The sequence below is a fragment of the Saccoglossus kowalevskii genome, chromosome 6, assembly GCF_978046115.1.
Source record: "Saccoglossus kowalevskii chromosome 6, keSacKowa6.1, whole genome shotgun sequence".
NCBI lineage: Eukaryota > Metazoa > Hemichordata > Enteropneusta > Harrimaniidae > Saccoglossus > Saccoglossus kowalevskii.
In genome coordinates, this window is record NC_140646.1 from 20,769,085 (window position 1) to 20,784,590 (window position 15,506).

At 39.1% G+C, this 15,506-nt stretch overlaps 2 protein-coding genes across 2 annotated transcripts; both read right to left on the reverse strand.

Annotated features, from left to right (window-relative positions):
- Positions 1-72: 72 nt before the first annotated feature.
- LOC100372804 (uncharacterized) lies at positions 73-5,097 on the reverse strand. Its single transcript, XM_078013556.2, has 3 exons — positions 5,017-5,097; positions 2,168-2,241; positions 73-1,878 (listed from the first exon to the last, which is right to left on the reverse strand). The coding sequence occupies exons 2-3, from the start codon at positions 2,212-2,214 to the stop codon at positions 657-659; spliced, it is 1,269 nt and encodes a 422-aa protein (XP_077869682.1). The 5' UTR covers positions 2,215-2,241; positions 5,017-5,097; the 3' UTR covers positions 73-656.
- A 447-nt stretch (positions 5,098-5,544) lies between these two features.
- Positions 5,545-12,286, reverse strand: LOC144361794 (uncharacterized). Its single transcript, XM_078013599.2, has 3 exons — positions 12,179-12,286; positions 9,031-9,104; positions 5,545-8,751 (listed from the first exon to the last, which is right to left on the reverse strand). The coding sequence occupies exons 1-3, from the start codon at positions 12,284-12,286 to the stop codon at positions 7,527-7,529; spliced, it is 1,407 nt and encodes a 468-aa protein (XP_077869725.1). The 3' UTR covers positions 5,545-7,526.
- Positions 12,287-15,506: the final 3,220 nt, after the last annotated feature.

The following is a 15,506-nucleotide window of genomic DNA, read 5'->3' on the forward strand; positions in this document are numbered from 1 at the left end:
AGAGGGGTCGTGATCGATCCTCCCTTTTGCAGCCACACAACAATGGTTGGTTCGGTGAAGCAAGCAATCGTATACAATTGCAGAATACAAATATTTATTGACAACCAGTATATGTTTGAATCTCTCAGTTGATATTCGTAAATTTGAAAATTACAATGTTTAAGCTTCATTCTAAATCAGTGTTCAGGAAAAAATGCCATCGGCAAGTGTGACATCTGCGTATAAGTATTGTTTACTTAAAGCGGGGTGTAGTCACCTGCGCATGCGTGAGTTGGCCATATCGTGTCATTGTTTACAAACAAGCGTCTACCCATGAGCCTTTGCGTTCGTAGCGTGTGTTGTTATCATCGCTTGGGACTCAACTCCCGCGCGTGCGCAGGTGACAACCCTTCCGCTTTACTCATGTACTCATAGTGGCCACTAAACTTGACCGACTTTGAGGGGAACCATAACAATAAACAATGTTCACTACCAGTTAATGATAAACATTTTAACAACATCGCATGTATAACAATGTGCACATCATTCATGTGAATATTGCGTAATCTAAACTGCATTTATTTTTAGAGCAACGTGGCAGAACCGTACAAATAAAAAATAGCGGACTGTAGTCGCATCATTAATTTTCGGCATATTATATCAATTCAATACTAACACTAAAAGCAAAATCTACGGAACTCTATTTGTGAGTCGTTAATAGCGTCGCAATTCTGCAATGATTTTTTCATTCGCTGAGCAAATTTAAAGGCATAGTCATAATCCATAAGGATCTGTGTAACTCTGTCAGCCCAGATTTCTATGTCTTTTCCTGTTCCTATTTCACCGACACCGACGTCTACTACCATTTCTTTAGCCTCAAGGCGAAACGACTCGTACAGGAAATCTGCAAGACCCGAGTTGGCAGTAACAAGGACGGGTAGTCCCGATGCTATCGCTTCCATGCCGACCAAACCAAACGGCTCTGATCTGGAACCCATAACACAGACGTGGCTCTGTTTTAGGTCCATACGTATATCATCCTGGGTTCCATAGGGATATAGTTTTATCTCTAGAAAATCACAGTCGTGTGATTTGTTGAGAAACTCTCTAGTCTGTTGATGTTCCTCTTTTGGGACACCACGGATGACCCAGACTGGTGAACACTGCGGTTTTACTTTGCGCAAGGTCTTCACCGCTCGCCCTACTGCCTTGGCAACGATGTCATACCCTTTCAACTCCTCAACGCCCAAAATGCGACCAAATGTAAGAATCTGCATTTGTCCGTCGTCCTTTGGTTTCCGTATTTCTATGTCGAAGAACCTTTTACTTGGCTGTGGAAGAAATTTCTTGTGGCACACTGTCTTTGATGTGTATGCACGATATTTATTCTCGAAATGTCTGTACATCCGCGGTCCTACTGAGAACACTACATCTGCCTTAGCAGCGATTTCGAAGAGCGCCCTCTCCCTATTCTGTACTTTTTCTGGGGTCCAACCATCTTTATACGGTTCGATGTCCTCGGGGATCACGTGATTGAACAGGACAAGTTTCTTGCCTGGGAAAAGTTCTTCTTTCAATGATATGGCTTCATTGCCAGTGATTGGCAAATGGCCGATTATTGTTTCAACTCCAGTAACATTGCAACCTAAAGTCGGGAAGAAAGACTCGTGCAGTACGAACCAGTCTGGCCTAGGATCTTTGTCTTGAAGGTGTTTCTTAATTTTTGGCGTGATAAGCGTGACTCCATTTTCGAATGCATCATCTTTATCTTCTGACGTAGTGCTTAGTGTTAGTGCATGGACATCAATGCCGTTGTTGGCTGCAGTGATTGCTACTTCTCGGTTTATCGTTGATATGCCACCTTTAGCAGTCCCCCATTCGTCATTGACAACCAGTATACTGAAATGACAGAAATTATCGTTGGGGTGTACAATTAATAAAACAAATGAATTTAATTCGAAACACGAGCGAAGTAAAACAGAAAACGAACAAATATAACATCCCCGTCACATTGATACTACTAGTAACCACCGTTACAGTTAGTAATGTTCCATCTTCGTGATATGAAAGCCTAATTTAATGTCGAGGCGAAGGCGATAATGCCACCGGACCTTTTATCTTTAAACATCGTTACTCCCCACAGTGTAATATACTAGCAATCCTTGTTTTCATCTCATACAACACTTACCTTTTATTGTTACTGTACTTTCTACGCTTCTTTGATTGTTCAGCCATGTCAGCAAATGTCAAACACAGAATATCCTGAAAGGTGTAGTAATATAAAACGTTACAGTAACACGCGTAAACAATAACTACTAGTATGGCTTTTGAAATTCACGGCTCAACAAGTTGACAATTACGGTAGCTCTGTGTTATCTGAAACTATCGTTCCACTTGTTCGTGGAAAGTTATAATTTGGCGTCAATTTCAAAAATATAATTAGGTTTGATCGAGTGTTTTATAACACAGCACGTCCAGATTCTGCTACATTCATTTCAGACCACTTGCATTCCTTGGTCCAGAAGTGCTGTGGGTAACCTGGGTGCACGAACATTTCCTATACAGAACATAAGTTTAGTAAAGTACTAGTACTGCACAGCGCCCTAAAGTATGACGTGGGATTGCTTAATCGTTGATGTCGACCGAACATGATTCTCTCTAAATTACACCTGAGGTTTTGTTGTTGAAAGGTTGTGGTAATCTTGAATGTTGATCACCCAATGTAGTATGAATTGATATCATTAAAATTCGCTGTAGTTACACCGGGTTTCGTGAAAGCGTGGATTTGTTTTATGGACATTTGTAAATATTTATAAAAAAATTATCTCACGCTTCATTCAAATAACAAATAAAACTGCTTTCATTTTGGCGGTGAAAAACCGTTGATAACGCCATTACCAACGTAATGAGACTTAGCGATGTTTTTAATCACTGGCCGATTTAATGCCATGTGTACACAAGGTCAATGGTCGTGTTCATGTCATCACCTGCGCATGCGTAAGTTGGCCATAGCATGCCATTGTTTACAAACAAGTGTCTACCCATGAGCCTGTGTGTTTTTAGCATGTGTTGTTATCGTTGCTTGGGACTCAATTCCAGCGCTTGCGCAGGTGATGACCCCTCCTATTGATCTGTGATTACTAGTGCAGTAACTTTCTAGGAAGGTATACTTGTTAGTTACACGATTATAGGGAAGAAATATGTTAAAGGAAAAGTCAAGGCTGACAAAAATAATACTCCCAGATGAAAGAGCTTGGCAAATGTAAAGACATGCAATTTACAGTTTATTATATATCACTTTTCATTCTCTAGATATTCAATTTTTCACCAGTATTATGTAGTCGACCATCTTAGTTCTTCAGCAAAGGATTATGGGTAAAATATTAGATCGTAACCACTGTTGTTAGAAATTGAGAAAATGATTTCATTTACCTCCATGCTTTTAGGCCGTGTTGTTTCCTTGTAGAGAAAAAAATACCCTTTTTATTTCTCCTTTTCATGTTTTCATAGTGGAATAATAACTGTTTATTGGAAATTTTTAGTTTCACCTATATCTGATTCAATTGAATCTGGGCTATTCAGCTTAGATCAAATGTAATTTTTTCTGATTTTATTCTAACCACAGAGTTGATTCATTTTGAGTAGCTACACCCTGTCAGGTTTGGCCACAGTCCCTCTGTGACTGTGGCTTGGCTAATTATTACCTCCACGGCTAATGGAACGGGAGAGGATGTAACAGACATAGCTTTATTGTCAGTTTCTCTAAGGTGTTAATTGGGTAGGGAATTATAACCAAGGTTACATCATGGATGTACTAAAAAAACATCCATGGTTACATGAAAGGAATACCCACAGTTGCATGTCCCTGTTCTAAAAAGGACTATGGAAAAACAAACCTACGCAGCAATCGGAAGAATAGGTCTTTTGATCGATGGAGACGCATTTCAATGGACTTTATAACGGACAATGCATTGCGCATATTTCACCCGGAAACTCCACAGTGTTAGTTATTTGCACAAGGTTTGCCATTTTGCTTGACACGTGATAATTATGTAAACAATGACCGAGTTTGTGCGAACTTGTCCCTCTTATTCGCAGGCTTTCAAAACACATACTAGTACGTTAAATTACAGTTCTGAATGGGGCAACAGTCAAAGAATGCTTTATTTAAAACGTCAGCAAACCATTCTCGCTACCTTAATTTGGTATCGTTTAGCATAGACTCGAAGGTTTGCTTTGAGTGGTCCATAAAAATGTTTTTTCGGTGGTACACTTCCGGCCTGTAGCGGCCCACATACTGCATAATACTTTATTTTCGCTTGGAATTAATTTTCGCTGAAGGAATAATGCAGTGAAAATAAAATCCAGTGAATATACCCTTTTCCCTATATTTTACATAAATTCCATACAAAACACCCAAAAAGTCGGATGTAAGTTTTTTAGCGAAAATTAAATCCAGCTAAAATAAAGTATTTTACATTACTAGATATAATTTGCACCAAATACATAGTTGTTGCGTTCGGCGAAACTGGAGCCTTAGCTTTTTCGCCGAATTCAAAACAAACGGGAAACAGGTCAAAGTTGACCAACTCCTTCAACAACCATCCATCTCATTAGTTGTGTTTGTTTTACAGTAAACTGAACTGCGATTCAGTATTGTCTTTTTACCATGGCGCTGTTGTACGCATCGATCTCGGCATGGACCAGACATCGTGATTACCATTGTACGATTATATCTTATGGGTTAGACACAGTCAAGAAGGACTGTGAACATATCGTCCATATCGTGTGAAACATGACCTGGCGTCAAACCGACATTCCGTCACGCGTGTTGTAATTTACAGTTTTAGAAATACGAAAGGAGCACAAAGCTGACCCGCACCACAGTCTGTCTATGACAGAGAGTCATCGTGTCTATAGTTTGAACATCATTGCCTAATACGTAATTTACTACGGATACAATAAGAATATCATGATCGCATTCAGTGTACTCGTCTTCCTAGACTCGCTCTGAGAAGTAGTTCAATGTGACCTTACCTTTGCACTCGGCTTTGACACGTGTTCCCTCGTAGCGTCAGGGCACAGTTAGAGAAGTTATTGTACCACTTTACACGAGCCTAACAGGCAGCTTAGCATTTTAAATATATCAATCCGCTCACGGGAAAAATAGTTCGCGGTGGCATGGTTCCTTGCTTATGTTTTGAAACATTTTGTGGTCTGAGGATTGTATTATTTTTTGTCCATATCATGGATTATGGTTAATTTCAGTAATAAATACGTCTTTCAGCAAATCCTAGACCACTTCCTTCAAATTCTGCAAGCGCGTGTTTCGTGGATTTGCTATAGCGAATATATCACATTGATAAATCATGGTCACCCGATATGGTTACGTCATACAACCGCCATGACCATAATATAATGGCGCCTAACTACGGAAATTGACGTCAGCTAATTGAAGAGTTTAGTTTTATTTTGAATCAAAATGTCTCAATATGAACATTAATGTATATGTTAGATATCCAAAGCATACATCGCGGTCATAATAATAATAATACATAATTATAATTATAATAATAATAATAATAATTTTTATTCAACACGAAAAACATACTACAAAAGTTGTTTTTATGGTTGTATAACAAAAGAACAAAAACAAAACAAAAAACAAGTTAAGAACAAATAAAAACAAGAATAAACTAAAAACTACGTACAGACACAAATGTATTAAAAGACGAATAAAAGCTACTATAAAGCACTAATACTACTTAGTTTGGTGGAGCTGTTACATGTATAATTCATCTCTGATTTTCATACTTGACTGAATAAATTGTGCAACATCGATAGATGAGTACGTAAAAATAAGTACGTAAAGTGACACAATCATACAAATGAACAAGCGACCTCACGGTCAAAATCGCTCTGCTGTCTTTGCTGATTGTTTTCCTCAAAAACAATGTTTCCATGGTTATTATACCCACATTGTTCTCGCCATGTTGTGAACACTATTAGTGTTGTGGCAGGAGGACTTCGGGAGAAGGATTTCGGCGAACATGTAGATGACTCTTGACATGAAGATGATACCAGGTTCGTACCCGAAGGAATACACACATTCGTTCTTCGCAGATAGTTCAGCTTTATTCGCCCGAACGGTCACTCAGCTGAGACATGGAGCTAGCTCCATGGCTGAGGTAACCCCTTGCTGTCCACTTCTCTCGTTCTCTTTCCGTACAAACATTACAACCTCAATTACAAATCTCTAAGGCGTGGCAGAGTAAACATGCGATCAGCCAATCGCTGCAGTCGTTGGCACGATCACGTGATTACCAGGGATGTGTCTCACGGTTAAAGCCTTGCAAAGTTGCAACTACTAAATACAATTGGCACAAATATATTAATATATGTTTATAATGTCTAACTAAAACATGCAAGTTGTTAATTCTAAACAATACTGCAACGGAGTGTGAACCAAAATGTTAATAACTGATGTCATTGATAACATATTTCCCTCTAACAAATGTTGAGCTGTGCTCTCGCTCAAGTGAAAAAATGTTACATATACACTAGTAATTTTGTCGATCATAAACAAATGTTTGCGGGTATGAGATAATAATCACGTGGGCGAGCCACTTCTATTTTGGAATGATTTTAAAACGTCACAAAAGGTGCCTCTTACATCGATATATTTAAACTCGCAAAGTATATCAACTATTCTAAAAACAACACATTAATTGACAACTCTGAATATCTCTTGGAATCATGGGGCAATATTTCTCAGTTCATATTTGTAAATTTCAAAATACAGTGTTTGGGTTTGTATAGTATGCAGTCTGGATTCGAACTCGAGGCTCACGCTATCCTAACTAGAACACAAATTAAAAATTATCATGTCAATGGTCAGTGATAGAATCGAAATGTTTCAATATGAGCATTAACTTATATGTTGCATTTCCAAATCATACATCGTGGATCTAAGAGTAATAAGTACGTAAAACCACAATCACACAAATGAACAAGCGACGTCACGGTTGAAATCGCTCTGCTGTCTTTGATGATTGTCTTCCTCAAAACAAATTTGACATTGTTCTAGACGATGAGTTATTAACTGTTTTTCATGGTTATTGTACCCACATTGTTCTTACCAATTCACAAATACGTTAGTTTATATAGTTGCTGCTATGGCAATTACAATGTTTATCACCTCGTTACGAACCATACCAGGTATCACAGTAATGTAACTGGTAGTTTCAATAAAAAGTTTAAAAACAAACAAAAAATCACAAAAAGGACAAAACTAAAATTGAAAATATCGTCACGGAAGGAAATAAATAAATCTCACAGCAATAGTACCAACATACAAATTATCAAAGAAATTGAACTAGTAGTTTTAAAGAAAAAAATATTTGATAAAATCAGGGAACTGAAGATAAAGTCACAAAATGAGCAAATCTGACAGACATTTATACTAAATATCAACAGTGGGTCTAAAAATGGGCGCACTTTAATCACATTTTACATAGTGAGAATCAAGGTATTGTGTTGTATATTATTTATACATTCAATACTCCAAGGAGTTCTTCTTGCGAGTTCTTGATGGCGTCGCAATTCTGCAATGATTGTTTCATTCGCTGAGCAAATTCAAAGGCATTGTCATAATTCGTTAGAATCTGTATAACTTTGTCAGCCCATTTTTCTACGTCGTTTTCCTTTGATATTTCACCAACACCGACGTCTACTACCATTTCTTTGGCCTCAAGGCAAAACGACTCGTACAGGAAATCAGCAAGGCCCGAGTTTTTAGTTACAAGAACGGGTAGTCCCGATGCTATCGCTTCCATGCCGACCAAACCGAATGGCTCCGATCTGGAACCCATAACACAGACGTGGCTCTGTTTTAGGTCCATACATATATCATCCTGGGTTCCATATGGATATAGTTTTATATCTAGAAAATCACAGCCGTGTGATATTTTGAGAAACTCCCTAGTCTCTTGATGTTCCCCTTCTGGGACACCACGGATAATCCAGACTGGTGAACACTGCGGTTTTACTTTGCGCAAGGTCTTCACCGCTCGCCCTACTGCCTTGGCGACGATGTCATACCCTTTCAACTTCTCAACGCCCCAAATGCGACCAAATGTAAGAATCTGCACTCGTCCGTCGGCTTTGGGTTTCTGTATTTCTATGTCGAAGAAACTTTTACTTGGCTGGGGAAGAAATTTCTTGTGGCACACTGTCTTTGAAGTGAATGCACGATATTTATTCTCGAAATGACTGTACACCCGCGGTCCCACTGAGAACACTGCATCTGCCTTATCAGCGATTTTGAAGAGCGCCCTCTCTCTATCCCGTACTCTTTCCGGGGTCCAACTATCTTTATGCGGTTCGATGTCCTCGGGGATCACGTGATTGAACAGGACAAGCTTCTTGTCTGGGAAAAGTTCTTCTTTCAACGACATGGCTTCATTGCCAGTGATTGGCAAATGACCGATTATTGTTTCAATTCCAGCAACATCGCGACTTAAAGTCGGGAAGAAAGACTCGTGCAGTACGAACCAGTCTAGCTTAGGATCTTTGTCTTGAAGGTTTTCCTTAATTTTTGGCATGATAAGCATGACTCCATTTTCTAATGCATCATCTTTATCTTCTGACGTAGTGCTTAGTGTTAGTGCATGGACATCAATGCCGTTGTTGGCTGCAGTGATTGCTACTTCTCGGTTTATCGTTGATATGCCACCTTTAGCAGTCCCCCATTCGTCATTGACAACCAGTATACTGAAATGACAGACATCATCGTTGGGGTGTACAATTAATAATACAAAAGAATTTAATTCGAAACACGAGCGAAGTAACACAGAAAACGAACAAATATAACATTGATAACCACTGTTACACGCAGTTTGTACTGTTCTATCTTCGTGATATGAATACCTAATGTACTGTCAAGGCGAAGGCGATAATGTTACCGGACCTTGTGTCTTCAAACATCGTTGCTTCCCACAGTGTAATACTAGTATACTAGCAGTGCTCGTTTTCATCTCATACAACACTTACCTTTTATTGTTACTGTACTTTCTACGCTTCTTTGATTGTTCAGCCATGTCAGCAAATGTCAAACACAGAATATCCTGAAAGGTGTAATAATATAAAACGTTACAGTAACACGCGTAAACAAAATCCATGGCTTTTGAAATTCGCAACATAACAAGATAAAAATGACAGTAAATCAGTCGGAAACAATCGTTCCAATTCATATTTTGCGTAAAATTGTTGACGAAAATTTATAATTTTGCGTCAATTTTAAAAATTAAATAAGGTTTTAGCGAGTGTTTTATAACATAAAGTATGACGTAACTCGCGTGGTTGCTTCTTCAATGATGTCATCTGCTGCCGATCGTCAATTGAACGCGAGAATCTTGTGTCACACCCGATTCTCTCGCAATCACATCGAAAGTTTGTTTTGTTGAAAGGTTGTACCCGCTACTTGTATGAATGATATAATTTTTCTATGCATTTATTTCAATAATTAAAATTAGGAAATCCAATGTAATTGACATATTACAGTATTTGAAGGGCGGAGCATGCATGCCAAGTAGTTTACATTTTTTCAAGATGGCCGTGAATGGTGGGCAAGCGAATGCTAGCAAAAACGAGTATCACATTGTATGTGGGTCAAATACAGACTTGAACACAGTACCTTGGTTCTTTTTTTTTCAATAAAATATATAATAAAATATATTATAATAAGAGACTTGTGTCCTCTGTAGACGCCCTCTTGCGACAGCGGTGATGATTGCCACCGGTCTGGGGTTCGGTGCGAGATTTTATTGAAATAGCGCCAATAAAGAAACACCGAGGAACTGTATGTAAGTTTAGCCTCTCGGTCGGGTACTAGTGGTAATTATTTAGCCCGCCATGCTGCACGCGACAAACCTTTAATTTTATCAATTTACATGTTTTGTGTTTGTTTCTACTATTAATTAATAAAATAAATACAATGTTTTTAATTCGCACTACTAAGGGGAAGAAATCAAAGGCATTTCCGATTTAATCAGCAATGAACTGATCTTTTTTAGCTCCATGGTCAAAGTTATCGAATGTTAATTGAGCGAGGAATTCGCACCTTAGCATTTACATGTGTTGCGTGGCGGGCAATTTATTTGGTACATTTTCTTAACATAGACCCTATATATAGGGTCTGTTTTCTCGGTGGTACACCTCCAGCCCGTAGTGGCCTAAATACTAGATATCACATGACCCCGGCGCAGGACGTTTCGTTTTCAAATGCACTATATATTTTGTTGGTGCGTTCGGCGAAACTGGAGCTATTTTCGCAGAATTCAATACATCAGGTCAAAGTTGACCAATTCTGTCAACAGCAACCATCAATTAGTTCTGTTTGTTTTTCAGTACTATGATGAAATTGTTTACGCGTAGATACGCGACTGTTGATCGACTTATTTAGTTGATTACTAGCTAATGGCTGTGTTATGTCTGTCATCGTTTATGCCCATGCGAGGTTCTGGACGGAACTTGGCTCAGTGATTTGGAACTAATTACAATATAACCGTCGCTATTCGGACTACTATTTCTGACAGTTGGTATTCGCAGTTACTAATGTGAACGATTAATCAAAAGATATGACGTGTTCAGTACTTAGTGTGATTGCCTTTATGATTGAAGGTTACGCCCTAGAGTCTTTATACTGCTTTGTAATTGTTAAGGTTTTGAAAGTGAATAAAGTTGTTTTTAGTTGGTCTTGGCGAGAACACCACGAAAGACGCAGTCTAAGGGAGTCTCCACGCAGTCCTGGAGAGTCTTGGGCCAGCCTTGCGATAGTCTTGTGGACTTTTCCCCAGGGCGCTGTGTCTTATAGAGTGCTCGACTGACCGACTAAGACGAGAGTTGAAACGTATTTTGTTGTGTGCGTCTATTTGTCTGTAAAGCTTAAGTGACTTTCCCGATCCCGTACCTCAAGGGGACGCGATAGAGAGCCCAGACGAGATATTCCCCCCTTACACGTGTGGAGAACCCAGAGGAGAAGAATTTCCCCCTGATAGTACATTGAATTCGATTCAGTATTGTCTTTTTAATATCATTGACGGATTTAGATGGGGGCCGAGGGGGCGCGGCCCTCCCTATTTTTAACAACCAACAGGGCTTCGCGAAATTGGCCTTCGGCCAACTTATCGCCCCCCTATTCCAGAATCCTAGATCCGCCCCTGTTTATCATAGCGGTGTTGTACGCATCGATCTCGGCATGGGCCGGACATCATGATTGTCATTGTATGAGTATATCTTATAGGTTAGACACAGTCAAGAATAACTGTGAACATATCGTCCATAGCGCTGTGAAACATGACCCGGCGCCAAACTGACATTCCGTCACGCGTGTTGTAATTTACAATTTTAGAGATACGAAAGGAGCACACAGGTGACCCGTACCACAGTCATTGCCTACTACGTAAGTTAGCATTTACGTACGGAGGGCGCATATAAACCAATTATTAATGACGACTTTCTGCGAAATTCATATTGGGAAATGATAAAATCAGAAACACCAGTCGAAATTTGGCATCAAGTCTAAAACAAACTTGGCCAAGATCGTGAATAAGCAAAATACGAGACTGATAACAACATTACAAAAAAGGCGGATTAAAATCGTGCAATTGATGCATATTTTAAATATGTCTATCAATATGTCTCCAAGAGCGAACAATCAAGATGGGGTCCACTAAGGAACTAACTATCTAGATTCGTGGAAGTGACGAATAATTCTGTGAATTGTTGTTGTTACTACAACGAATACGACGATCCACTGCTACCCAGTAACCTAATCACGCGACACTGTATCACGACACTGACACTCTATAACACAATTAACGGGACACTATACAGAGAATGGAGATAAATTGTCGAACATTGCAGAAAAAAATGTTTAGCGTGTTTCATACTAGTTCATTTTCGTTCAAAAAAATAGTCCTTTACGACTTCTCATCGCCCATTCGTTGAACAGGTACCGGTATGTGGATACCTTTCTAAACAGTGGTCTGGAATGTATGCATTCAACAACATGTACAACAGACTATAATTATCGACATTTGAAAAAAAATATCGCTAAAAAAATTATGTATGCTAATATAACGGGTTGTAGCGAAATATATAATATACTTTACCACAAAATGTGAGATAATGTACTTACCTGTTGTATCACTTTAACACTGGTCTCATATGGCAGGTGATTACCTTTCTTACCCGTCGTGCACCGCCAGAGGACCCCGTGAACCCAATTTATCTTAGGAGGGGTCATGTCGCCGGATCATGTCCAATACGGAAGCCGTACTATATACTCAATAATACTATCAATCAAAATACATGCTGTGTTGCTAATCACACGGCAATATGTGTTCATCTTGTATATTGTTTGATGTTATTGGCTGATTCAGTCGTCGGGGCCTGTACAACAATGTTTTTAATAAGTGCAAGTGTACCGATTCAATGCCTCTAGCATCCGCACAATATTCTCGGAGCTACGTGACAAGATGTTCCACGTTGCTAAGGAGCGCACCACTGTATGTATTTCTATGGGCTTTGCGCGAGCTGCCGTGGGACACCGGTCGAAGAGCCGGCGAAATTTGAGAAAACAGTACAAACTCAACTTTGAAGTAATCCTGACCAACTAAATTTATATATGTTGCACACGCAGGTCTAATCTTGTTACACAGTTCAGGGGAGTCTCAAAGTACCGTTTTCTGAGAGTTTTCGGCCTTTGTTTCCACCGTGATGGTTGCTAGGCGGTAAAAATGAGAACTTCCCGGGGGATAATACTCGTTTTCTTAACTAATACAAGCATACTGTGCTACGACAGGATATTATTGCCGTGTACTGATAACTAGCTCGTATGACGAACTTGTTATATATCTTTTTATAAATATGCCGTGTCTGTAACACATGCATTATTGGTGCAAGAAAAAAGATATGCCGTACTAAGATATATTGTCTAGATAAATAATATTCCGCTAAAATCAATCTATGTGAACATTTAAAATGATAGAATCCATTGTTTCACTGGCAAATCCACGAAGTTAAAAACCCAAATGAATACGCCTAGAAGGGGTGGGTGGGTAGACGCTTACTCCAAGGATCACGTGACCATCCACCCCTTTCGTTTTAAAATCTGACAGTTTTGGTCTGTAAAGGCATACCATTTAATTAAATATGCTAGTGTTTCGTTTTGAATAGCACCGCATGCATTATTATTGCGTTCAGTGAAGCTGGAGATATTTTCGCCGAATTCATACCACAAAGGTCACAGATTACAATCTCATTTCGAGTTGTGATTTAGTGCCGTAGTCTGCATCGTAGTCGTCGCCTGGCAGGAATGAAACAACATTGCACCTCGACATGGTTAATGATTCAACAAAGTCAAATGAGATTACGAACACAACTATTACCTACCGACAATGATACATTCCATCACGTGTATTGTACTTATTTTACAGTTTTTAAAGAGGAACTAGTGCATGGCTGTGATGTCCACACATAACGAGATCAAGGAGTGTTTTAAGCTCGAGATTGGTTGGTTTATTCACCGTTCCCTGTGTTGAGGGACGGTGGTTTATTGTAAATAGTCTCCAGTTCTAATTACTACGACCTATATGAAGACATTAGCATCTGTGAAAAATCGCGGTCATTGCATAAGAATCAATAATATTTAAGATCAACTATTGCATAAAGCACACTTTACCTCTTTTAAAACAAATATCAATACACGCCGGTTTACTACTTCTGGAGTTGTCTCTAGTAACCAGAATATTGCAATTGTTCAGTGTTTATCTGTTATACGAACATGAAGTATATCGTTTATAAATGATGTTCACTAAGGTAGGCCTATCGCTGACCAATCATGGCCATGTATTTCTGGGCTCTCTCCAGCATGGTTTCTGTGCCATCCACGACAGACCAAGACGCAACTCGGCAACGCTAAACGATATACTAGACGTAATGCCCAAGATAAAGTGAATATTTCTGACTTAATTCAGGACGACTATGTTATTTTAAGTCAACGCCTTTCTCTACAGATTATACCCGACCATTCCAATCTATAACATAATCTTTATTGACACAATTTGAATTTCCCTGGGGAAAATTAGAATGACCACGTGGAACAAATACACAAAATAGAAAACAGAGTAAAAATACAATTATTAACGCGAGATATTATTATTTGCACCCAGGCTGATACAACTACAGCCTCTTAGGAAATGGGAAACTTAAAACAACGAGCTTTTATTATAAATAATTACTGAGACAGAAGCTAATGGTTAGTATATTTTCTGTGTATATAAAGTATTTTAGAGAAAACTGTAACATGGTATTACTTTTCTAATTCACTCTTCAATATATCATGGCTGTCTGTGATTTTCGGGGACTGTCCTAGACGGTTCTTTATATCCTGTGATCTTTCAAATGCCACGTTGTAGTTGCACTCGGATGCCAAAATATCCGTGATTGCTGTCGCCCATGCTTCTACATCTTGGTCAAATCCAGAATCATTCTGTCCGACTTCGACCACCATATTGCTTGCAACATCAGCGAAATCCTTTCTCAAGAAGTCAGCAAAACCCGAGTTCTTGCTTACAAGTACTGGAATTCCAGCCGCCATGGCTTCCAGGCCGACTAAACCAAATGGCTCGCTTCTGGATGGCATAACACAGAGGTGGCTTTGTTGTAGATCTTTGAGAATTTCAGCTTGGCTTCCAATAGGATAAGGTTTAATGCTAAGGTGTCTACATTGGCCACCGTCATTGTAATTATGTAATAGATTTTTATGGTCAAGCTGCTTTATCTTATCTGAAGGCACTCCTCGAACAATAAAAACTGGAGCTTGCTTATTCATTTTTTCAAACAATTCAACCACTCGGCACATCGCCTTGACAATTATGTCATAGCCCATGAGTTTTTCTACGCCAAGTATTTGTCCAAATATTATAACTTGTTGCTTACCGTCTTTTCTCGGTCTCTGAATTGTAAGATCGAAAAAAGCCTTATCGGGTTTTGGCAGGTACATACGATGACTGACGCTGTCTTGCTGGTGTGCTCGATATTTGTTTTCAAAATGATCGTACATGCGTGGACCTACAGAGAAGATAACAACTTGTACATGTTTGTCGAAAGCCCATTTAAATAACTTGTGTTCCTTTTCTTGTAATGTCAGCGGCGACCAGTCATCTTTGTGAACTTCGGTATCTTCTGGTATCTCATGATTAAATAAAATTACCCGCTGTACTTTAAATTCTTTTGCCAAATGCATCGCCGCGTCACCCGTGATTGGGAGATGTCCGACAACAACTCTAATATTATGGATATTATAGAGACGTGGAAAATAAGATTCGTAGTTTATGAACCAGTCTAAAGAAGGCGTCTTCACTTTTAAAAGAGGCTCAATAAAGGGCTCCAAGAGTGAGATGTTATTATTCACGGTATCTCTTCTATCTTCATCAGTTGCAGTTAATGTAAGTGCATGTACG

Coding starts and splice junctions, on each gene's coding strand:
- LOC100372804 (XM_078013556.2), bottom strand. CDS start 2,214: ATGGCTGAACAATCAAAGAAGCGTAGAAAGTACAGTAACAATAAAAG. Junction 1,879..2,167: donor AAGTACAGTAACAATAAAAG/GTAAGTGTTGTA, acceptor CTGTCATTTCAG/TATACTGGTTGTCAATGACG.
- LOC144361794 (XM_078013599.2), bottom strand. CDS start 12,286: ATGACCCCTCCTAAGATAAATTGGGTTCACGGGGTCCTCTGGCGGTGC. Junction 9,105..12,178: donor GTGTTAAAGTGATACAACAG/GTAAGTACATTA, acceptor TACACCTTTCAG/GATATTCTGTGTTTGACATT. Junction 8,752..9,030: donor AAGTACAGTAACAATAAAAG/GTAAGTGTTGTA, acceptor CTGTCATTTCAG/TATACTGGTTGTCAATGACG.